Source organism: Haemaphysalis longicornis, unplaced genomic scaffold (genome assembly GCF_048455015.1).
Source record: "Haemaphysalis longicornis isolate Haplotype H1 unplaced genomic scaffold, Haemaphysalis longicornis Haplotype H1 scaffold_10, whole genome shotgun sequence".
Taxonomy (NCBI): Eukaryota; Metazoa; Arthropoda; class Arachnida; order Ixodida; family Ixodidae; genus Haemaphysalis; species Haemaphysalis longicornis.
In genome coordinates this window covers 133,306,762-133,328,515 of record NW_027526204.1, presented here as the reverse complement: position 1 = coordinate 133,328,515, position 21,754 = coordinate 133,306,762, and the positions used below count along the sequence as shown (strand labels likewise).

The window sequence follows — 21,754 nt, the reverse complement described above, 5'->3', positions numbered from 1 at the left end:
GTTCGTTGTACCTTTCTTTAAGTGCGTGAAATAAAAATGAATACATAAAGACAACTTCGGCCTTTAAGCAACGAGCGTCGCTGAAGCATTCGGAAGGTGACTAAGTGATAACTGGCCTGCAGTGGACAGTACCAAGAGACGCCTAGGGTTTTTTGGTAAAAAAAAGTATAGCAAGAAAGGTGGTAGAGGCATCACAACTATGTATGAATATGTAATCAATCAGAACAACAGCTAGCAAAGCACGCCGGATGACGTTTTCCACCCCATCCCTCGTGTATAAAATCCCTCGCCGTCATCGTCACAAAAACAACCTACCTGATGTAAAACTGCGCACGCGGGCTGGCCAGCGACAAATAATAGACAGGACGAGCGCAGATTCACAAGTATGAAGCAACTAAGTACGAATAGTCTAAGTACGAGGAATCAACTAGCCCAACAACATGCTTTGCAACATGCGTGAATATTGGGAGTGCTAGGCATTACTCAACAGCCCCGCATTCATTTCGAAAGAAGGGTAGCACGTATACGCACATCAATCAGCACGCATAAAATATGCAAGCATTGCGCATGAACACAGCCCCCGTCGTGCGGAAATCTAGAACAGAGAAGCAGGCCGCGTGCAAAAAAATTAGTGCACGGTCTACCGTTGGGCGCCCTCGAGGAAACCCTTAACGCGAAGTGCCGCCTCGTGCCGTGACAGCCTCCCGCACTACTTGGGACACAGCTCTTATCGGCGACTCGAACTCTAATGTCGGGCCTCGGCTGGCTGGTCTCGAGGAAGCCGCGTTCCACTGTCCCAGTGTTGGCGCGCGCGAATCAGGGCCTGACCACCGTGGTCACGAGCGACAACGACAGCGTTCTAGCGGCGCGGCCGGCCGTCACGTTCGTATGGTCGGGGATAACGGACGTCCTTGGGGTTTTCCTCGGAGTCGCCACGGAGTGCAGGCAGGCACTGCAGCGAAGCCGACGCCTTGCGCCGGGGATTTCAAGCGCTGATGCGTATTTTGGTTTGCGTTCACCCCATCTAGTCGTGCAACGTGAGGAAAGGCGCATGTTGGGTGAACGCGTGTTGGACGGAGCGCCAAGAATGACAGAAAGAAAAAGAGGGAAAAAAAAGAAAAGTCCTGAAGAACGTTATTTTTTTTTTAATTATGGGGGGATTTTACGCGCTGAAGCTACGTCCGCGCTATGAGGCACGCCTTAGCGGAGGATTCCGGATTAATCTCCACCACTTAAGCCTTCCTCCTCCACTTGGCGACAACCACATTCAAATACATTAGAGGAGCAGAGAAGCTGCGCTAAATTCCTGGCCAGGCCGGACTACTGGAAAACGAAAAGGCTAATCTCATCTTGCCCGCGACACATACATCCGGGATGCCAGCAACGGCTTCCAAAATACTAAAGACGTCTACTCCCAGCATGCCACCCTAACCTAACACGAAAGCAGCAAGTGCTATTTCGGGACCGGCAGTCACAAACCGGAACACTCGAAACGCCAGCGAGGCTACATCTAAACAGATACGGCAAATCAACACCCTTTGCCATTGTCTTTACAGGGCAAAATTATCAATACCCAAAACCTTCGAGAGGGCTCCCAGTACATCCAAATTAGAAAACAATACACTCGAGAGTGGCTGATTTCACCTAGAAGAGACGAGTGGCACCGCGACCTGATTGATTTCATGCAGGAAGCCGTCAGCACAAGCCTGGGCCGAGGCCTCTGAATCTCGCAACGCTCCCTACAACTCCTCCTCGCTTTCTACCAGTCAATAAAATACTCTCTCTCTCTCTCTCTCTCACCACTCGGGGATCTCTAACGCACGCCGAACTCTCAACACATGGGAGCTTTGTCGAATCAGCCGCCGCGGCAAGGGTCGAACCCGCGTCCTTGGGCTCACCGCAGCGGGTAAAAAGAAAAAGAGAAGGAAAGAAAGACAGAAAGAAAAAGAAAGAAAGAAAGAAAGAAAGAAAGAAAGAAAGAAAGAAAGAAAGAAAGAAAGAAAGAAAGAAAGAAGCTCGCGTGATCGAGGCGTGCAAAAATCACACCCGCAGTCGAGTTGATTGCCCGCTATGTCAGTATGCAAACGTATTATTTGCGCTCACTTGCACATGTCGTCCACGTCCTCTATGGTGGTGGGGAACATGTAGCGCAGGTCGTTGAGGAACGGCTTGACCAGGTCGGTGCAGTTCTGCAGCTTCGTCTCGCAGCCCGTGGGGCCGCGGCCGTTGGCTGACAGGGCGGCCGCTGCGCATACAGATCAATATCAATCAATGAGATCGCACGCACAGGGAGAAAGGCACGCACGGCAAGTTGTGAGTTCTAAACCCGCGCTCTAATTGACACTGAGGACGCTGCAATGCTTTTCCACACGCGCTGCGTCGTTTTTCAGGATGTTATCAAATTGGTGGGAATAAGGTGCTTCTATAGAATTCCTTTACCACGTTTTGTTAAATCAGGTAAGAACAGAGTCGGTCCTTGTGTACACCGTTTCGTCGACATCTTGTCATGTTTACAAAAATAAAGCTGCACATTCCTTGGCAGTCGTTGCAACTCTGAGTATGTTCCATCCCGATTTTGCAGATTTCCGTACATTATGCTCGGTGCTACGGTTCCTTGGCCATAAATTGTTCGCTCGATCCACGTTGGTGCAAGCTTTCAAGAAAAACGTTATTTTTTGAAGAACTTTTTTCCTCCGGTAGTACGCTTGAAAAGACACTGAATGAAGCTGTGAGCATATATCAAATTACTACGTTCGGTTAAAGTACAATGTTCCAAGTTTGTTCTTCCAATGTGCACGCTTTTTTTTCAGGATGCAATTAAATGGGCCCTGCAACGGTGATGTAAGCACTTTCACTCTTGCTTTTTGCAAAATGGTATAGTTATAGCGCATATTTACAAGCTTTAGTTATCGTCGGCACGAAACGGTACTCTGTGATTGGTTTGCCGCTGGGGATACCTGTCGGAAGTCCCTGGGTTGAATTTGGGAGATTTTTACTTAAAAGCGGTTATACAATGGTTTACTGTTGAAGTTTAGAAAAAACGCCGACAACAATGGCAGCGACATAGCTTGTGTGGCGTCACGTGGTCTCGTAAAAACGGCCGGACTTTGAGGACCACCGGAAAAGAGCGAAAAAATATGTTGCACGAGTCTCCAATTTATCTCCATGACTGGAATTTTATGGTGTTTTATTTAAAGCGGTTATCGCATGATTTTCTTGCTGCAACCTATTGAACCCGGTCCCCAGCCAATAACGTCGATGCAGCTTGCGTGACGTCACATAGGCACGTGAAAATGGCCGGGATTTGAAGAAACACCGGCGAAGAGCGAAGAATATTTTGAACGAGTTTTAAATTTCATCTTTGGGCTTTGGCTCGGAGATTTCGCGGCCACCTAATTTAGGCGCTATACAAAGCAATTTTTGGCAGTTTTACCAATTTAAAGCAGTTAAAATGTTGAAAACAATTATTAAAATGTTTACAGGGGCCGTTAAAATTCAGAAGCGCCGTGCCGTTCCTATCTCACCGCCATCCTCACCCATTTCATGACGTAAGCTGAAACGATACAGTGGCAAGTCTGTTTAATTTGAAGCATCTACGCTTCAGTGCCTCCCTCAGCTCCATTCTAGCCACGAAAGACGTTTTTAACCTAAAAAAAAAACGCAAGAAGTATTGAAAATATTTCAAATTTCGCGCTTCAGTGACGTGTTCAGGGCAGGAGTGACGTAATATAGGCCGGCACTGAGAACATTTTTATCGGTGTGCAAACTGCATTCAAGTGACGCGATCGAACGGAACAAAGTCGCCCCATTGCAATCGCCTACTCATGTGTCTTAGCGGTGGGTCCTGTGACGTCATAGATTCTGTGACGTCATAAAAAAGTTTCCCGAAAGTGGCTGGGGAGTCGCCACTGCTTCATACCTTTTCTTTCATTTCTGCGTTATTTGTTGGAATTTCGCGATAAAACTGGAGTCATTGTTATCGGGACAAAGCTGTCTCGTATAGTCTTGTAACCAGTCTTGTATCAGTAATCAATCTTGTACCAGTCTTGTATACCAGCTTGTAGCCAAACTTACATTTTGTCTTCATGGCCCCTTGAATGTATTTAACCCACGTTCGCGCTGTATAAACGGTACGGCAAACAAGAAATATTAATTATAAACAGGTGATAACCGATTCAGTAAACTCTCATTACAACGAAATTTTCTGGGCAGAAAACTCGCTTTGTTATAAGCAGTGCTTCGTTAAAAGCGAGGGTGATTTACTCTCTGTGCACCGCATCGTAAAACACTGCGAAAAAAGCGAGATTTCGAATAAAGCGATTTTCATATATGGAGTGTTTACAGTATTTTGAAGACCGGAGTAGCATCCAAAAATGTCGTAAGCCCTTGTCAAGTCATTGTGGTAGTGCGCGAAACGGCCGCGTATGGCGCGCATGGCGTGGTAGCAAAGAGGAAGTTAACGTCAAAAATGTCGTAAGCCCTTGTCAAGTCATTGTGGTAGTGCGCGAAACGGCCGCGTATGGCGCGCATGGCATGGTAGCAAAGAGGAAGTTAACGTCAAGGTGACGAGGAAGTTAACGCCGAAGTGACGAAAAGAAGATTAGAATGCTGGTGCACGAAAAGCAGAGATAGGAATATTGCCTAGAAGAGTTACCACCTGTAACAGGAAAAAAAAAAGTATTTTGTGCCTAATAAGTTTTTTGTGCCTGCCCTAAGCAGCGCTAGCATTGAACCAAGAGTATGAAACATAGGTATATTAGTCCTTTTTGGTAAGGTGACACGTCATCACCCCGCTACAAAGGGAAACCAATAGCAATCATCATCACCATCAGCATCTTCTTCTTTTGAGCTTTGCTTTTAACCTAAACCCCCACACTTCCACTTAAGAGTGAAATAAATGGCTTCAAGTACCGAACTACACGATGCGGCCACGAATAAAACTGTTTGACCAATTCACTTCCGTGTCCGCTTAAACTGTCCTGAATGTCCCATTGGGCGAGCTGCTGCGTGATATGATTTGGGTATTTTGAAAACACTTGTTTAGTTCAACTTGTGGTCTCGCAGTGCGCTGAATTTTTATACAGAAAAGGTAAATGTTCTGAAATGGTGTGTACCAAAGCTTTGACATGCAGTTCCGTAGACCTCAGGGTTTTCGCAAAAGCCCTGCAGAGCGTAACGCCCTCCACCCCCTCAAAAAAAAAAAAAAAATCACCACCGCCCCTTAATATTTTTTTCAGGATTGGAGTAAGCCCCCTAAGAGTACATGAATATCGTAAGCGCGCACACTGGATATGAATACAGTCGAACCTCGGTATAACGAACACTTATATCGCGATTTATCGGGTGTAGCGAACTAAATACGAAGTTTGTTTGGCCACGCTTCATTTCAATGACATTTATTCTTTTTATAACGAAACCGAAACATCGAGAGCTGCGCGATATCGGCTATAACCAAGAAATATTAGGTTCCCGCGAGGCACAAAACTCGAAATCTAGTATAATAAAATCAAAATATAAAAAATTGAGACAAGCACAACCATTTTTTAGTAGTTTGAAAAACTGCAGAAGTAGAAAGGGCCGTTTATTGCGTGGAAACTATGAAAAACTTCGTTCCGCTCAACATCCTCCTTCAAGTAAACAACAACGCAGGCCTGTTTTGCGGAACAAACTTTGTTATTCTGTTGTAATTTCACGTTCTCCCGTACCGGTCCCTTTAGTATGAAATTCCACAAGGAGGCAGGCAAGGATTAATTTGCTTATAGTGGGTTCGAAGCCTAGAACAATGAGTTTTTTTTCCTAAGATTTTTGCACGATCCAGATTGCCGATTTATTACAGCCGATTTTTACCTCTGTGGTTACAACGAATATCGGATATAACGAAGTAATTTACTGCCCCGATATTACTTCGCTATAACGATGTTCCACTATATAGCGGTTTAGGTGCAACACAGCAAAGCAATGAGCCTTACAAAGCAGACATAACTTTTCTCATCGCGTGTTCCCGCAGGCTTGCTCTGCAGGAGAGATGGACAAGGGACGGGGAAATGCGAAGTTGTCTCCACGTATCGATTTTGTGGAAGCCCGCTAAAGCGATGGCGCCCTTGTGTATTTTGTTTGGTCGGAGCGATCGACTTCGGCACGTGGGGAATACACCCCTGCACACGGAAGGAAAGAATCGTTCGCTGTCACGGATTTTCAAACATTCGACAACCTCGTGCGGAAGTTTCGTGTCGAAGAAGGTATCCCGCAAGGAGGCCATCTGGCTGCTACACTGTTGCGGTGCGTGTGCTCGCGGTCAAGGTCCGCCGGTCCGGAAAAGAAACGTGATCCTCTGTGCGAGTTTACGTAAAGCAGCCGGCGCGTGTGGCCTCGCGGTTTTCTCTCCTCCCTCTCTCTCTCTGTCTTTCAATGTCGTTTTTCTGTCCCTGGTTACGACTACAAGGCACGCAACGATGTTTGTCTTCGTAATCCTGAAAGATATCACGAAGAAACGTTGAGCTTTGGCTGGACTGACACCACCGTACGGCGACCAAGTGTTATGGGGAAAGAATCTCTGCAGAAATTCTTACAGAGCAACATTACGTCTTACGTTCACATAAAAGAGTTCTTTGAAATCGTAGTTGCTAGAAGCACGAACAAAAGGTAGGGCAAAGTGACCCCCATTTTTCGGGATGCTCTGAAGCCTATGCATATGAGTATAACATTTTCCGCTTCTGGCTTCGAACTTCGCTATAAGTCTCAACTATGAGGGCAAAACCTGCCGTACTGCTCGAACTGCCGACGAAAGTGGAGATTCTGAACAAATCAAGAAGGGAGCTAGACGTGTTGCGGACTAATGACAATGCTGTTATTCTGCTTTCTTTTTAATTGGCAGTTGGGTTAATTTGAAGTTTTTTAACACGAAAGTATTTTATTCCGGGATACACAAACATTTTATTGACGTCATATCCATCACGGAAATGACGCCAGAACAACGAAGCAAGCGGCCTGTAAAGGGTGCACCCCTGCACGCATGGCCTTCTTGCGGGGAAGGAACCTTTAGTACTAAAGAGTAGGTTATACTCAGGGTTGTTCGTTTTCGGGTTTTTTATGCTGGGTTACACCAAAATTTCACTGACGTCACATCCGTCACGGAAATGACGCCAGTACACAATTGCCGAAGCGACCCGCCAGCAGGATGTCGCTCGCCAAGCACACTTACAAGACAGCCGCCAACCCACAAATCACGCTCAGCTGCAGATCTCGCTGCACGTTTCACTTTCGTGTTTTACCGATTTCTATGGCAGAAGAATCAACCACAATTTTTCGCTTCCCCCGCGGGCTTCGTACTAACGGGAGTCGACTGCACTTGCTCAGCCGGTCTCAGAAAGGTTCCGCCACAGCTAGCTTTCAGGCTCTGTGAACAGGCAGTAACCTGCCTTTGCACGCGGTGAACATGATCGAGCGGAGGCACCTGGTCATATGTCAGTCATCTTCCGCAAGGCCAGCATACTTGACCGACGAAAGAAGGGGGTGATCTTTGAATGGCGCGCGTAGAAGAGGGAGGTTTTAGGAAGGGGCTACATTTAACCAAACCTAACCTAACCTAACAGAGAGAAGCGAAGGTGGTGAATTCATTTGCCCGGAACTTCTGGTACCTCCTGCCTGTGCTTGAAACAACGAATACGGGTGTCGGTTTTTAATGAGCTTACTAACCACCAAAGCTTCCTCTTTCCATGGGGTTCAGAGAACGCCGTGAAGGATTGTCTGTCACGGCGTTCATTAGCGGTGGCGGCAGAGTCGGCTTCCCGGCTGTGTTCCCAAGGTCAGCCGCGGCATTTAACGCCGTCCCGACAAAACGGTTGTTCCGCGAAAAAGCCAAATCAATGCCGGCGTTCTCCCCCAAAGACAAGGCGGGGTCGGGATCACCACGCACGTGCAGAAGAACCGGACCGCATTACCCAAATTAGGGGACACACCCTACTTTCACGGCCATATCCGCGGACTGCTGTGCGAACCCTGGGCGGCCACGAACCCGCGGCCCGTCGACGCTCCGTGTATACGGCGAACTCGGGAGCTTATCATCAATGGGGACGCGGTTAGAGCCGTAGGTCTTTGTTGCCGCGTAGGAACAAATAATCATATGAACGCCCCTTTTTTTTCGATGTCACTATGGCAACAAAAGCCCTGCACTTCCCACGACGGCTCAATGGCAAAGCTAAAGCATTGTGCTGCTAAAGCTGTGAACGCGGATTGGATGCCAGTCGCGGCGGCTGTTTTTATGGTGGAGGCGAAAAACTAAAACACCGGCGTGTCGAGATTTCGACGCGCGTTGCAGAATTCCCCAAGTAGTCGAAATTAATCTGCATCCCTCCACTACGGCGCGTCATAGCCGAGGCGTTGTTTGGGCACGTAAATCTTCCAAATTTAGAATTAGAATATACAGTCGAGTCCACTTATAACGATACCGTTTATGACAATATATCGGATATAACGATGAACAGCTATGGCACTGTCAACTTTTGTTTTCTTTGTATGGTAAAATAAACCTATTACAATGCTCCAGTGCCACGATATCGGATATAACGATTGAATCCGGTTATATTGTGCACCAAAAGTGCAACAGTGACGACTCTAGTTGAGCGGTTGCGCAGCCTACTCATGTGTCTTCGTAGGAGGCCCAATGTGTGACACAGTCCCTCCGGGACTCTGTTTCCGCCAGGGACTTCAGCTATAGCTATGCTTCACCTATAGGTGAATCACCTAGCTCTTGGAAAAGATTTGCGCTAGCTTCACACGCGGCAAACAAAGGTGACCGACTGTGACTTACACCCTCATTCAATCACTCTGACGCTCGCCCACTCACTCACTCACTCACTCACTCACTCACTCACTCACTCACTCACTCACTCACTCACTCACTCACTCACTCACTCACTCACTCACTCACTCACTCACTCACTCACTCACTCACTCACTCACTCACTCACTCACTCACTCACTCACTCACTCACTTGCGGCGGCTCCGCAAATGATATCGCAGCAGAAAATATTAAATGATCCGGAAGCCAGCTCGTGACCTTGTTCGTATACGTATGCAGCACGGGTTGAAGCCCTCATGGTGGGTCGGCCATGTCTGACCGTGAAAAGACTGGATCTGGGCACAACCAAACACTTACGGTCTATTTTTGCTTGTTCGCTTGTTTACGTGAGTCTTCGAAAATGTCGACCTGCTTACACCTTGCGTCTGCAACGCACAAATCCTTCGGACGTGACACGAAAGAGTTTACGTACTACCGTTTTTTTTTTTTTCTAACAGAGAACGGGTTACCACAGGCGCATGGTGCTTTCATTTCTGGCTCTCCGCTAAGAGAAAAGAAGACTCCGGTGGAAAGTGGGGCGTGCGCGGGATGTCGCAGTCAAGGATTGGGTGTGGTTCCCGAGCAGCGCTTAACCGTTTCAAGAGCGGCCTAATCGCCAATTACGCTAATGGACCGCGAATGGGTCTTTTTGCTTTACTCTGCTCGTTTCAGGGTTCCTGTCAGGGTCAAAACCGCCATTTCCAATGAATAAAAATTATCCCTCAATTTCTTTGACTTCAGTGAGCGTTGACATTGTTTTTTGGAACCTCCGACGAGTTCTCGGTAGTGGAGCGTTCGTTTGCTGTGATTGTCGAACACGAAGTTTCATCTCTCAAGCCGTCTGTTCGCGTTACTTTGAATGTGAATATTTGTCGGACGTTTATTGTTTCCGAAGCTTCCCGTCGAAGTTGCAGCACTTTTGAGTACTTTGGAAATGGGATTCGAAGGTACCGTTACAGCCATATGGGACACCCATTTTTAATCTATGTTTACGCATTGCAAATCTATTAACATTCATCTACCAGGCGGTTTTGGGATGCGTTTGTGCGAAAACGATTCAGTGTAAAAAATCAAGGTGTTAAAGTGGAGTATGTTAACTCCAGCATTTTTTTTATTTTAACCCTCTACTCGAGTATTGTAACCCTTTACTCGAAATGCGGTCGTTGCGTGCCGTAATCGAACCATCGACCTTGTGCTCAGCACAACGCCTCTGCGTAACCGCGGTGGGTGAAATTTAGGGTGGTACGTCTGAAATGATTGATTGATTGATTGATTGGTAGGGTTTAACGCACCGACGCAACGCAGGCGATGAAGCGTGCCGTAGTAGAGGGCTCCGGATTAATTTTGACCATGTGGGGATCTTTAACGTGCGCCGAAATCTCGCACACACGGGCGGTTTCGCTTTTCGCCCCCATCAGAAAAGCGGCTGCCGCCGGGAATCGAATCCGCGACCTCGTGCTCAGCCTCCACGGCGGGTGATACGCCTGAAATGGAAAGAAAGGGGAGCTGGAAAGCGGTGCTCGGTAGAAAGCGAGTCGAAGTGAAAAGAAAAAACTCTGCGAAAACGAGCCCTTTTGAGTAGGTGATAGGTCGGATGGTACAGAATAAAGCGCAAACTCAAATGAAGAGAGAGAGAGAGAGAGAGAGAGAGAGAGAGAGAGAGAGAGAGAGAGAGAGAGCAGACAGGACAAGGCAGACTGTATTTGCGGATGCAGGAAAGGCGCCGTAGTACACCCAACCATCACCATTAGCGAAATCCTCCTTCTCCACATCATCATCATCATAATCATAGTCGTCATCCCCACCATGTCCACCGCACCCCACCACCCTCATCGTCCCTGTCATCAGCAGCCGAATTATTATCATCATCATCATCAACAACATCATCATCGCCTACTTTATGCCCGCTGCAGGACGAAGGCCTCTCCCATAGACTTACAAGTACTCCTATACACAGCGACGTGAAGTGGGCATGTTCAAAGTGTCTCAATGCTCAGGACGTGTGCACTGCGTCGAGCGTGGCACGCGGAAGACTGATATTACGCGTGCTTCAATTTGATAGTGGGTATCCGCAATATCGAGGCCCCATCCTCTGTCACGATGGGACCAGTTGAAGAAATGTGAAAGTAGCTATACACGAGGTGCCCTTGCTCAAACCATTCTGCCATACTCGTACCGCTTATACATCTGCCGATTTTGTAAGAAAAGAACCGCTGAACGGATACATGGGTCTACTCACAGAGAGAAAATTGTCGTGATTACGTCGCACTTCTGCAAGAAACGCTTTTTTCCGCTGTAGTTTGCGAAGGGACGACCACTGTCCTGATAATTGTCGAGGGCGTTCCTTTGCAACGACAGAGTTAATAAAGCACCGCTGAAGTAGCGATGTCCCCAACCGCGCGCGTCACACACGGCTTGCGTAAGCGTGCGCGAAAACCCACAGCAGTCGGCGGTGGGCGACCGACTGAGGGCGTGTTGTTAGGGCATGCTGGGCACGATCGCTGTCGACACGGGGTCCAGCTGACGCCTCCGCCTCCCGACGTAGCTAATGCTCGCCGGAACGTGGTCGTCGCCGAACGAGAAGTAGCCAAGCGGCACATCACACTAATTGATGACGTCAGATACGCGGAGGACCCCGGCCAGACAGGCGGCGACCGCGCGGCGGCATGTAGCCAAAGGCGCAGAAATCACTGCCCTTTAACGGGGCTATGGAAACGAAATACAAGACTGTTCAGTTTGGCTGAACTAGCTTTTCGCAACTTCCGCAGCTCCATCCCAGCCATAAGGGACATTTTTAAACCGAAAATACGCAGAAAGTATTAGGCAGTGACGTGTATATGGGCAGGGGTGACGGGATATGGGCCAGCACTAAAAAAAATTGCGCGCCAATACACCCTGTGAAGGTGGCTGGAAAGCGAAGCTGTAAACGACACCCACAACGATTACCCATGCATGATTTCACTTGAATTAACACACGTGGCTCTACAAAGAGTGAAACCAGAGACAATTAAAAGCACTTAACCACACCCTTTATTGCTTACAAGAGATATTCTTTGCTAAGGTTAAATCAATGCATGATTCGGGAACGGTGGTTGGTTGAGTTGTATTGGTGAATCACATGGAAACTCTTTTTGTATAAAATTAAAGGAAGCTCGAACCCGGTGTTAGACGATCTCACTTCTCTTTCGTCTCTGCCACCGCCGACGGAGGCGACGAGTTCGGCGGCAGAGACGGAGAAGAGAGATGTCATGCATTGGTGTGAGCTTCCTTTAATTTTTGTAACTCCTAGCGCACGCGCAAGGCGCGCACACGGCCTCTACGCGTGCCGTGGGCGGAGCGCACAGCGGTGCGAGAGGTCGCGTGACGCTATCACGTGACATTAGACAGATTTAGTTGGGCGCGCGCTCCGGACGAGCGTACGCCCCGGCGGGGCGGCTCGCGACTGCGCATGCGCAGTACGCTACGTAAACGCCCCGTCGATGCGGTGCTACGCACGCAACGGCTGGGAGCGTATACGCTCCGGGGCGCTTGCGGGGCGCTGCGGACCTGCTGGGAGGCCCCTTGCTTTCAAAATGGCTGCTGCCTCGGCGATGTCGGCGGCCGGTCGTGGCAGGAGGTTCCCCGACTGAAAACGCGGACCGTCGCGTGTTTTTCTCGTTGGGCGACAACGTTTCAGTTCCAACAGGCATGCAGACCAGAAATGAGCGACCAAGAACAACCTGAATGGCTCTCGAAGCGGGCGGCGGTGTTTGTGTGCGTGTCGCGGCGGTGGAATGCGCGCAGTGTTGGTGCAGATCGGCGGCCTCCATTTAGGGAATTCAAGAATTTTCGCCTGTGCTGTCGTCGCGCCCTCGGGTGCGAGCCGAGGACGTTGCGCTACCGTGTGAAACGTGAAGGATTTGTAGTTGAACTCCACGAATAAGAGGAAGTGAGTAATAGGAACGCATCGTGTGTCTTATTGAGTTGCTACACCCGGGTGAAGTGTAGCACTAAACCGCCGTGCCAGCCTACCAGCTGTTTCATTTTGCGTGTCGCATTAGCGTCGCATGCCATGCTCAGTTGTATTTGTCGCATGGTCCTGCCATATTTCAGAGCTGAATAAAGTGAGTATCCCGAGCACTACGTTTTGCTTCAAAACTTCGGCGTCGCGCAGTTGAGCAAAACAATCGCGACGGGTGTATCATATTTTTCCCTAATACTGAATCAAGGTAAGAGGGTATTTTTTATCGTACTTGCAAGATTTTTACAATCGAAACCAGCGTTAACGCATTGAAAAAAAAAAAAAGGAACGCCGTCCAGCTACAGTTTGCCTTGGTTAGCCACGTAAAAAAGTTAAATTTGGGTACTTCGCGTTGGGTTCAACAGGTGGCGCCGCAAGGTTAAATTTGGGTACTTCGCGTTGGGTTCAGCAGGTGGCGCCACAAGCGTTAGCGCACGCTACGAAAAACGCTGTACTAAAACTATCCATGGGCGCGTCGCGACGAGCGTACGCTCCGCTTTACGCCCAGCAATACGCTAACGCCCGGAACGCCCAACTAAATCTGTCTATTCAGCGAGAACGCAAGGGGTAATCCCACAGATGTGCTCGGTGAGAGCACCGTCTGTGTCCCCCGTCTCCGCGTGGGCTCGTAGCTCAATCGGTAAGACAATGGTCTCTGGCTCCATTTCTCTATTCGTTCCGAGTTCGATTCCTGGTGGTGCCAGTATCTTCTTTTATTTGTTTGCGGGAGTTTTCTGTTGACACCAACGGTCGCGACAGAACCCCGGGGGGAGGGGGGGGTCGAGGTAAAAGCTTCGCTTTAAAACATCTGTCAGTGAGTTAACTGCACGTTAGCATCCAAGTGATGCATAATCAAATAGAACTAGAGGCCCTGTTACAACCGCCCAGTCGTATTTCTTGGTGGTGGCATAGGGGAGTTTCCGACAATAGCATCAACAAGATTCCGTGACGTCACAGCGAAATCGTCGGAAAAAGCTCGCTGCGGAGTCGCCATCGCCTCATACGTTTTCTTCAATACCGCGATTATGTTTTGAAGTTTGCGATAAAACCAATATAATTGTTATCGGGACAAAGCAGTCTTTTTATAAAACCAAACTTGTATTTTGTCATCACGGCTTTTTTACCAACTCAAGCTCTCGCACTAAGCATGTAGCTTCTCGAATTATCTCTACATGGAGCTTTATTCTGAATAATGTTTCTCGAAAGCTGCTTGGCTTCTCGATGAGTTTAAATTACAGTGACTGCCCCACAGCTACATATTAATGCGCTGCCAGATGACACATGTGGTAATGTTAAGTTTGTACTGGTGGAACCTCGAACAGTCAAATATTTCTCTGCAGCATCGCGCCAAGATAAAACAAAATTAAGGGCTGGGAGGGAGGCGGAATTGGAGATCAGCGGATTATAAAAGAGGAAAACGAAAGAAAATCACAAGTCGAGACGTCAGCCCCACGCCCCCAGTCGAAAAAGACGACAAGAAAAATTTCTGTAGTTTGTCGGTTCGTACTGTCGTCTTCTCGCATTCTTGTCATGTCGTGATTCTGATGTTCTGTCGCGTCTCATATTCCTGTCTTGATTTTGATGTTCCGTCGTGCCGAATTTCTCTCTTGTCAGGATGCTGATATTCCATCAGTAGTTGCACATGGTTTGAATGTTTTACCCATTGTGAAGAGTAGCGTAAATGGCACTTCTGTTGTGACTACAGAACTGTTTCTTGTTGAGAAACTTGACTTTGTCGTTACAACAGAAATGTGTGTCGTGACAACGGATGGCTTTGTCGTAATAAGAGGACTTCCGTTGTCGCAACAAAGTTTTTTTGTCGTACGACAGTAATTCTTGTTAGGTTTTTGCGGTATTCCTGTTGCGATTTTAGGCCGCTATTTAAAGTTCGTATACAACCGAACAGACTGGCATGCGGTAGCACTAACGAGCGCGGGTTTCAGTGGTCCGCGCTGGCGCAGCATTGCGTACCGCCTCAATACGAAGGAGTACGTACAAAAAAAAAATGGCACAGCAATCACGAGGATTGTATCCTTATGAGCACCATTCCTTCCAGAAGCTCTGATATACACCATTCTTCTTTATTGTCGTCGTCACTACTATACACAAATTTACTGCTGGAAAGACATCTTACTGGAGGCAATGTAAGCAGTTTTAGATTGAAGTGTGAAGACCCCGCGTATCGCAAATACACGCGATACACAGAATCTCAATAAAGTCGGCTTCACTGCTAAACACAGACGCACTGATAGCGCATCACCTCACGAGTTCGCGTTTTTGTTCGTGTTTTTCTTTTAATTATTTTTCAGTTCTTCGTTACCCATTCGGAAGGTACCAATTATAGAAATTTCCACTATTGCAACGATTACATGTGTAACTTTTTCAGTTATGCATTTAATTTGCAGGTGCCATAAGGCGCTACGCCAGAAACGCCACGGTTTTTCGGTGGGTTACTCACAAAAAAAAGTGCTGACACGTTAAAAAGCGCAACAGCGAATGATACACCCCCCACGAGCGTGTCTCAGGGCCGTGTCGAACGTTTCGCGTACGGCCAGGTTGAACACAATGCGCTGCTCTGCTCTGCACCAAATCGATACGCCACGGAGGCTTTGTACGTGCTTCCGTATGCTGCGTCGTACTTGCATAGCAAGTGCATGCGTTTTGCGCGAGAAGCAACAAAAGCTTCTTTTTATTTTTATTTTCCGGGAGGGGAGCTCGGAGGTGGAGGGACAAAAGGAAGCTCGTGTTCGCTGTTTTTTATTGTATCAAAAGTACAACGGTGGTCATCGAATGTTTATTTGTTGTACTTTTGATAAAAAAAAATTTCTACTAAGGTTGTTGACCTCACGGAGCCCCTTGTGAGAATTAACGAGGTATCAGTTATATTCACTCGCGCTTTGGGGGCAGACCGCGACCTTTCTTTCAGCACTTAATCTCAGAGAGTAGTTCGCACTATACCCTTAGACGATTCTGAAGTGAAAGTGAAAGTTTATTTGCCATTTCGAGTTACGAGTGAAGTACTAGAGAGGACAAATGGGCGAGGCTTAACGCTTGTAAACCTAGTTACCACGACCGAAAGGTCCGTATAGCTTGATTTTGCAAAGACCAGGCACACATTGGTTTATGAAAGTTAGGTGACGCCTTCCAAACTTGCGCTCCTCTATTTTTTCTCAAAGGGAGCAGAACTATGGTCCCGAACTCAGCTTTGCGCCCCTCTGTGGGGAGTTTATGATCCCCGCGTTAGCGAGGGGTAAACAGTGACGAGGGTGGCGATGTGCCGTGACTTACTCGCGTGAGCTTTAAGACAGGTATGACGGCTCGTAGTTGCATGATCATCATCATCGTCACCGTTAGCTTGATTATTACTGCAGGATGAAGGCCTCCCAATATGGGAGGATTCAGTCGAATATTACTACAGGTAAACCTGGATATTAACGAAGTTGACAAAAATTGAAAATTTTTCGTCACATGCAGGTTTTTGTTACACGCAGGTTTCGAGTTGAGGCTCGCGTGAATTAAGCAGAAACGAAACCAAAATGATAGACATCAGTGAAGGTGAGCTCACCCTTCAAGGATTTATTTCGCAGTGAAAAACTGCGTGATTTCCGCCTGCGGCTTTCCCACAAACTTAAGTTACTACACGACACTCCAAAGAAGCGAGGTCACTTACACCCGTAATTTCGCACTTACACCCGAGGTCACTTCGCAGACGTAACTTAAGCACCACTTTTGCCTTTTGACACTTTTCGGCGCCTTAATGCGTTTCAAGGACCAAACTTATGCTGAAAGGACGTTTTTTCGCGAACTTGATGTTCTTTTCCGAACTCAAAATTGGGTGAGAAGGTGCTAGCTGGGGTACTGTACCGCACGGGGCGTTCTTCTTTCTCGCCGGCGGAGACGGCGTTTAAAATTGCGAGCTTGTCTCACAAAGACAAAAAATGTTCGCTTTCTGGCAGCAGAACTCATCACCGACGAACCGACACCACAGATGGCAGTGGACACACGCGACTACACGCCGACAGGCAGGCCTAGTACCTAACCGACACCGCACTGACACTGCAGACGCACAGTATCCGATGTTTGCTAAATTAGTGCATTTCTCCAGCCGATTTTTCAGAAGAAGTGCAAAAAACAATTATCAGCGCAGCGAATTCGTTATGGCAAGGTTGGCCGTCGCAACACCTTCGTTACATAGAGGTCGCAAACACATGCGCTTTGATAGGGCTGGCAGTGGGGAATTGAAAAAAGTTCGCTAAATCCAGGAATTAGTTACATGGAGGTTTTTGATATGCAGTTATAACTGTACACCAGCAGGGCCGGCCTTGTGGAAGGGGAAATTGAAGTGCGCGGGTTAAAGGACAGTCAGTTCTTGAATGTGGGCTAGTTGGTTGGAGCAATGGAGCATGGTAAAAACAGCGCAGCTAGAGACAGAAGCAAAGGAAAAAACACACAGGACTAGCACTCTCCAGCGCTACTCCCATCTCTTTCTTCCTTTGCGCCCTGTCTCTAGCTGCGCTGTTCTTACCATGTTTCATTACGGGTCAGCCTGACGACCCTCATCTACGGTTTTGCCCAGCCCCTGTAAGGAAACCCATCCCATCAGTTACATCCGTAATATATAAGACGTTCCGTATCATATTAAATGTATCATTTATCAAACAGTTCGTGTTACAATCCGTTGGCATCGCGAACAGTGAATCGAGCACCCCGGCAGTTTTAGCCAACGTTACTTTTAGCTGCTGTCCAACCGCGCCGGGACTTCGCAATTCGCTCTTTGTCTGCCGTGTGCGGCGACTATTCTGCTGACCTCGCCCAGCCGATCGCTGGGCCCTGTCGGGCGCGGAAGTCGGGCCGGAAACGCTTCCCGCATGCACCGGCGGTGACCGCAGCCGTTTCCGTACACGGCTGAGTTGGCGTCACTCCGCGTTCAAAATGCGTGGCTGTTACACGGCCACCCGCCTGTTCCATCTCGCGCCCGTGCCTGTGTACAACGTAGCCCGCAGGAATTGAAACAGATCGCCTCATTTATTTTTTGCGTCAAAGTATCCTTGGGAGAAATCTGCGAAAGCTAACAAAAAAAGACAAATAAACGCGGAGCGAAATTAACGTGCGCAAAAATTTGCAGGTGATTACAAAAGCGTAATGTGATTACATTGGTGGCTTTTATGACACCTTGTGCCTCTTTCAACATAACTGTATCATAAATTATCATTGTATTTATTTATTTATTTATTTATTTGTTTATTTATTTAAAGCACCCTAGTGGCCCAAGTGGACATTAAATAGGGAAAGAATGAGTTGGAAGCCGACGAAACATACAATATTGCAAAAAAGAAAAATCAAGGCAACAACAGTGACATTGAAATAACCTAAAAGCGCAAGAACTATACAAGACAGTTGCAAAACAAACCGCCATACATTGCGACCATAAACAAAAACTCAAGAACTGACAAGAAATATCGTATTTTACTCGAAGGAACACACATTTAGAGCCTAATGAAGATAATCATGATAACAATAAATTATAAAGTATTGTAATGATAATACAACGCCGTAATGATTTCCCTCACTGTTGCCTGTGCTCCCTGCTTTGTACGTCTTCTTCACAGCAGCGTAGGTGTATGTGCTGTGAAGCACCCTTTAAATGCAAACCTCCTCCTTGACGATGATATCAGTAAGGATGACATTAACAGCATACATTTTCCCTAAAAAAGCGCCATCGCCGTAAAAACGCCTGCCCTATGACAGACGCCGCCGTTGAATACTCCGTCTAAGCCGGACTTAACGATTCCTTTGAAATCTACCGATTACTTCTGCAAGGTGACAAGACGGACTGCTGTCGTCCAACGGCTATGTGATTATGAGGGTTCTACAGTAGTATACCATACGGTGAGGTGCATCTTAAGGTTGTCACTTTCAGTTGTATCAGCTTGGACTTATATTCTGTGATTTTTTACAATGCAAGATAACGAGGGACACTCAATAGCAAACGAGGGAAGGACGGGGTCACTTGTAAATGCTGCACATCCACAAGAGTGGACATACTGCCGGAAAGCATCAATAGGATCTACTGAAGGCATACAAGCCTTCGGTGGCGCATACGCTGAATATAGCATACGCTAAATAACGGCTGTTGTGCGTGCGTGCGTGCGTGTGGGTGCGCGCTTGCTTGCGTGAGAGCGTTTAATGGAGCACGTTTACGAGTACACATGTCTGGGTTTGCCGTAAATACGAGAATTGAAGCCAGATTTCTAATAAATCACACTCAAAGTTGGCATTGCGAGGTTCAAAGAGCCGAAGGTGCGGCTGGGATATGAGCGACGCTATAGGGAGAGCCCTGGAATAGCATGTAGAGTTCACCTGTGGTTCTTTTAACGTGTGTAGTAATCGGTGTTTTTTTTTTTCTCTTCATTTGGGAAACCGGCCGATTTTGCCATTTTTCCAGCAAAGCGACCTCGCGCCTTGGGCGCGATTCCTGTGACAACACCGGGATACATATAACCTGTTTTATTTTGAAGTGGTGAACTGTTATTACATGCTTATAGATTATTCTTAGTCTCTGTGCGTTTATAGCTTATGTCGTGAGTTTGCGCAATGAAACGGTGTTGGTGTTTCAGAGACCCATTGATTGATTGAACAAACTTTATTCAATACAGCAAGCGCGATGTTAGGGCGCCCGCCCGGTGAGAGGCGTCCTCAGTCCAGGATGCCTTGGAGGTGACCTGCTCGCGTTGCCCTCTCTACCAGCATGCGCTGGGTAGAGGGGTCGGAGCTGGCCAGCAACTCCACCCACTGCTGTGTGGTGATGTTGGGGAGTGGCGGTTGGGTAGGGGTGTTGGGGCATTCTACGGTAATGTGGTAGAGCCATTAACTGATGTTTGTTCAGTGATCTTCCTTAAAGGGAAGGTGAAGCGGTTTTACAATTAAAAGAAAAGTTGACTAGCAGCAAGTACACATTGAATAGTTCATGTGTACGAAATATTTTCGCAATACATGCAATAGAAGCGGCGCAATGAGCAAACAAAAGTGGCCCGATGCCCCGCCCCCGTCTCGCCGCGCGATGCCGGAAGGCCGAAGAGCGCTGGCGAAAACCGGCTGAAAAACGTCATACCTGGACTTCCGGCCGGATCGGCCGCCTCGGCCATGCTCTTTTCGCCGTGTTTCCTTGTGAATGATACTTGTTGTTGTTGTGGTTGATAGCACTCATTTGTACAATTTTCGTGTTCAAAAAGTATGCACGAACGCCAAACGAGGCATACGTTATCATGCCGTATTCCTAAGCAGAATAATGCCACGCCGGGATGCTTGATAACATACGGAAGCGACAGCCGAGGTGGCTATGCTTGATGACAGAGAATATACTACACTACGTTAAATACTTTGTAAACCGCTCCAATGCCGTTTTTTTTTTTTATGCGACGGACGTGAATGTTCACATTACATTCTAGATTTAGGAAGGATGGGGAATACCGCTGTACTTTGGCCGGGGATGTTTCGTTCCATTCCAGAAACCAAGTCACATTTGTTCAGGAAGTACTTGTTTCGTTAAACATGTCGGTTTTCTTTCCCTATTGGATCAGGACAGTGTTCAAAAAAACAATTTTTTGGCGAAACTAAAACAAGGGGCCAATCCTGATAGAAGTTCTCTCCCGGCTAAGAGGTAAACAGTATTCCTACAGAGTAAAAGAACCAAGACAACCAGATTACTTATTTTGCAAGTCACGATAAGGAGTCTGGAATTAAAAAAAAAAAAAGAAACACCACTCCGAACCACCACCGTGCCATAATTTGTGTTGACTGCGGGGGCCTAATTTTTTGCCCAAGATTCCGTGTGGCTGCGTATTATAACCTGGCAAGCACTTGTTGTCACTGAACCTCAAGTGTGCTCCAGTGATAGTCGGTGATATATATAATGATGATACTAAAAAAATTAAGAGCGAAGAGTAAATATACGGCCTCTGTCCGACTAGCGCGGTAAATGCTTAAATCTAGAAATTCTGAAACAGGCCAACGATTCATTATCACAACCGTTTGGTGATTGTTACCTAAAGTAACGTAACTACAACGTAACTGCCTTGTCCGACTAGTCTGGTAATTATAACGAGGTGGCCGTAATATTGTAGCAGAATGCGCAACGCACAAGCGAAAATCAAGCCCTACTACAGCCAATAATGCTGAGCAGGCACTAGTATGTGCAGTGTTTTCAGAATCAATGCATGTGAAGCAGTAAGACGCCACTCATCGAAGTGCAGCTATGAGGCGCCGTAGCGCCGCTTCCGAAATGGCGCGCGCGTGTGGGTCTGTGTACGGGGATGAGTAACGGGGCTGGGGTGGGCGACACGAACAAAGGAAATGCGGAAGCAGAGTCTGCTTGTTGGTTTATGCGTGTACCGGCAAGATGTGTCTCGCATATACGTTTACAGCGCATGAACGCTATTTCTTCGCGCAGTGCACGCACGTGCTTTTCGCTGGTAGATTGTTTATAAAACGCCCATTAATCTGCGGCATAAATGGTTTTGTGTATAATAAGAAACAGTTAAGGCAGTACCTAATATTAACGTAAGGTATAAAATCCCCCTATTCTGGTTGCCTAATTCAAAAATATTTTGATGGAACCCACTAGTCCACGTCACAGTCACTGCTTTGGGGTTCTTTGTCGTGTAAAGCAAATTTAAGCTCCAAGATAATTGAACCAACAGCACGGGAAATTATAAAACAAACTTCCAGTCATGTGCGAAAATTAAACTGCAAGCTAAATTGCCGCAAAGGCAACCGTGCGATCGTTCGCAATGCTTCCGACAACCCGCGCGGCCGAAGGGTGTCCTCCTTTGACGTCATGACGGGCGCAACCAATCAGGGGCGTCAAAAGACGAAAAGCGCGCGTCATTCAAACGGGTCCGCGCTTTTCGCAAGA

The 21,754-nt window shown here is 47.4% G+C and overlaps 1 protein-coding gene across 1 annotated transcript in view; it reads right to left on the bottom strand.

The window, feature by feature from the left end:
* Positions 1-21,754, bottom strand: part of LOC144159356 (uncharacterized) — a 42,367-nt gene that overhangs the window by 11,860 nt on the left and 8,753 nt on the right. Inside the window, exon 2 of the mRNA XM_077690778.1 lies at positions 2,104-2,245. Coding sequence (XP_077546904.1) covers positions 2,104-2,245 — 142 coding nt within the window. The remainder of the gene's footprint in view (positions 1-2,103; positions 2,246-21,754) is intronic.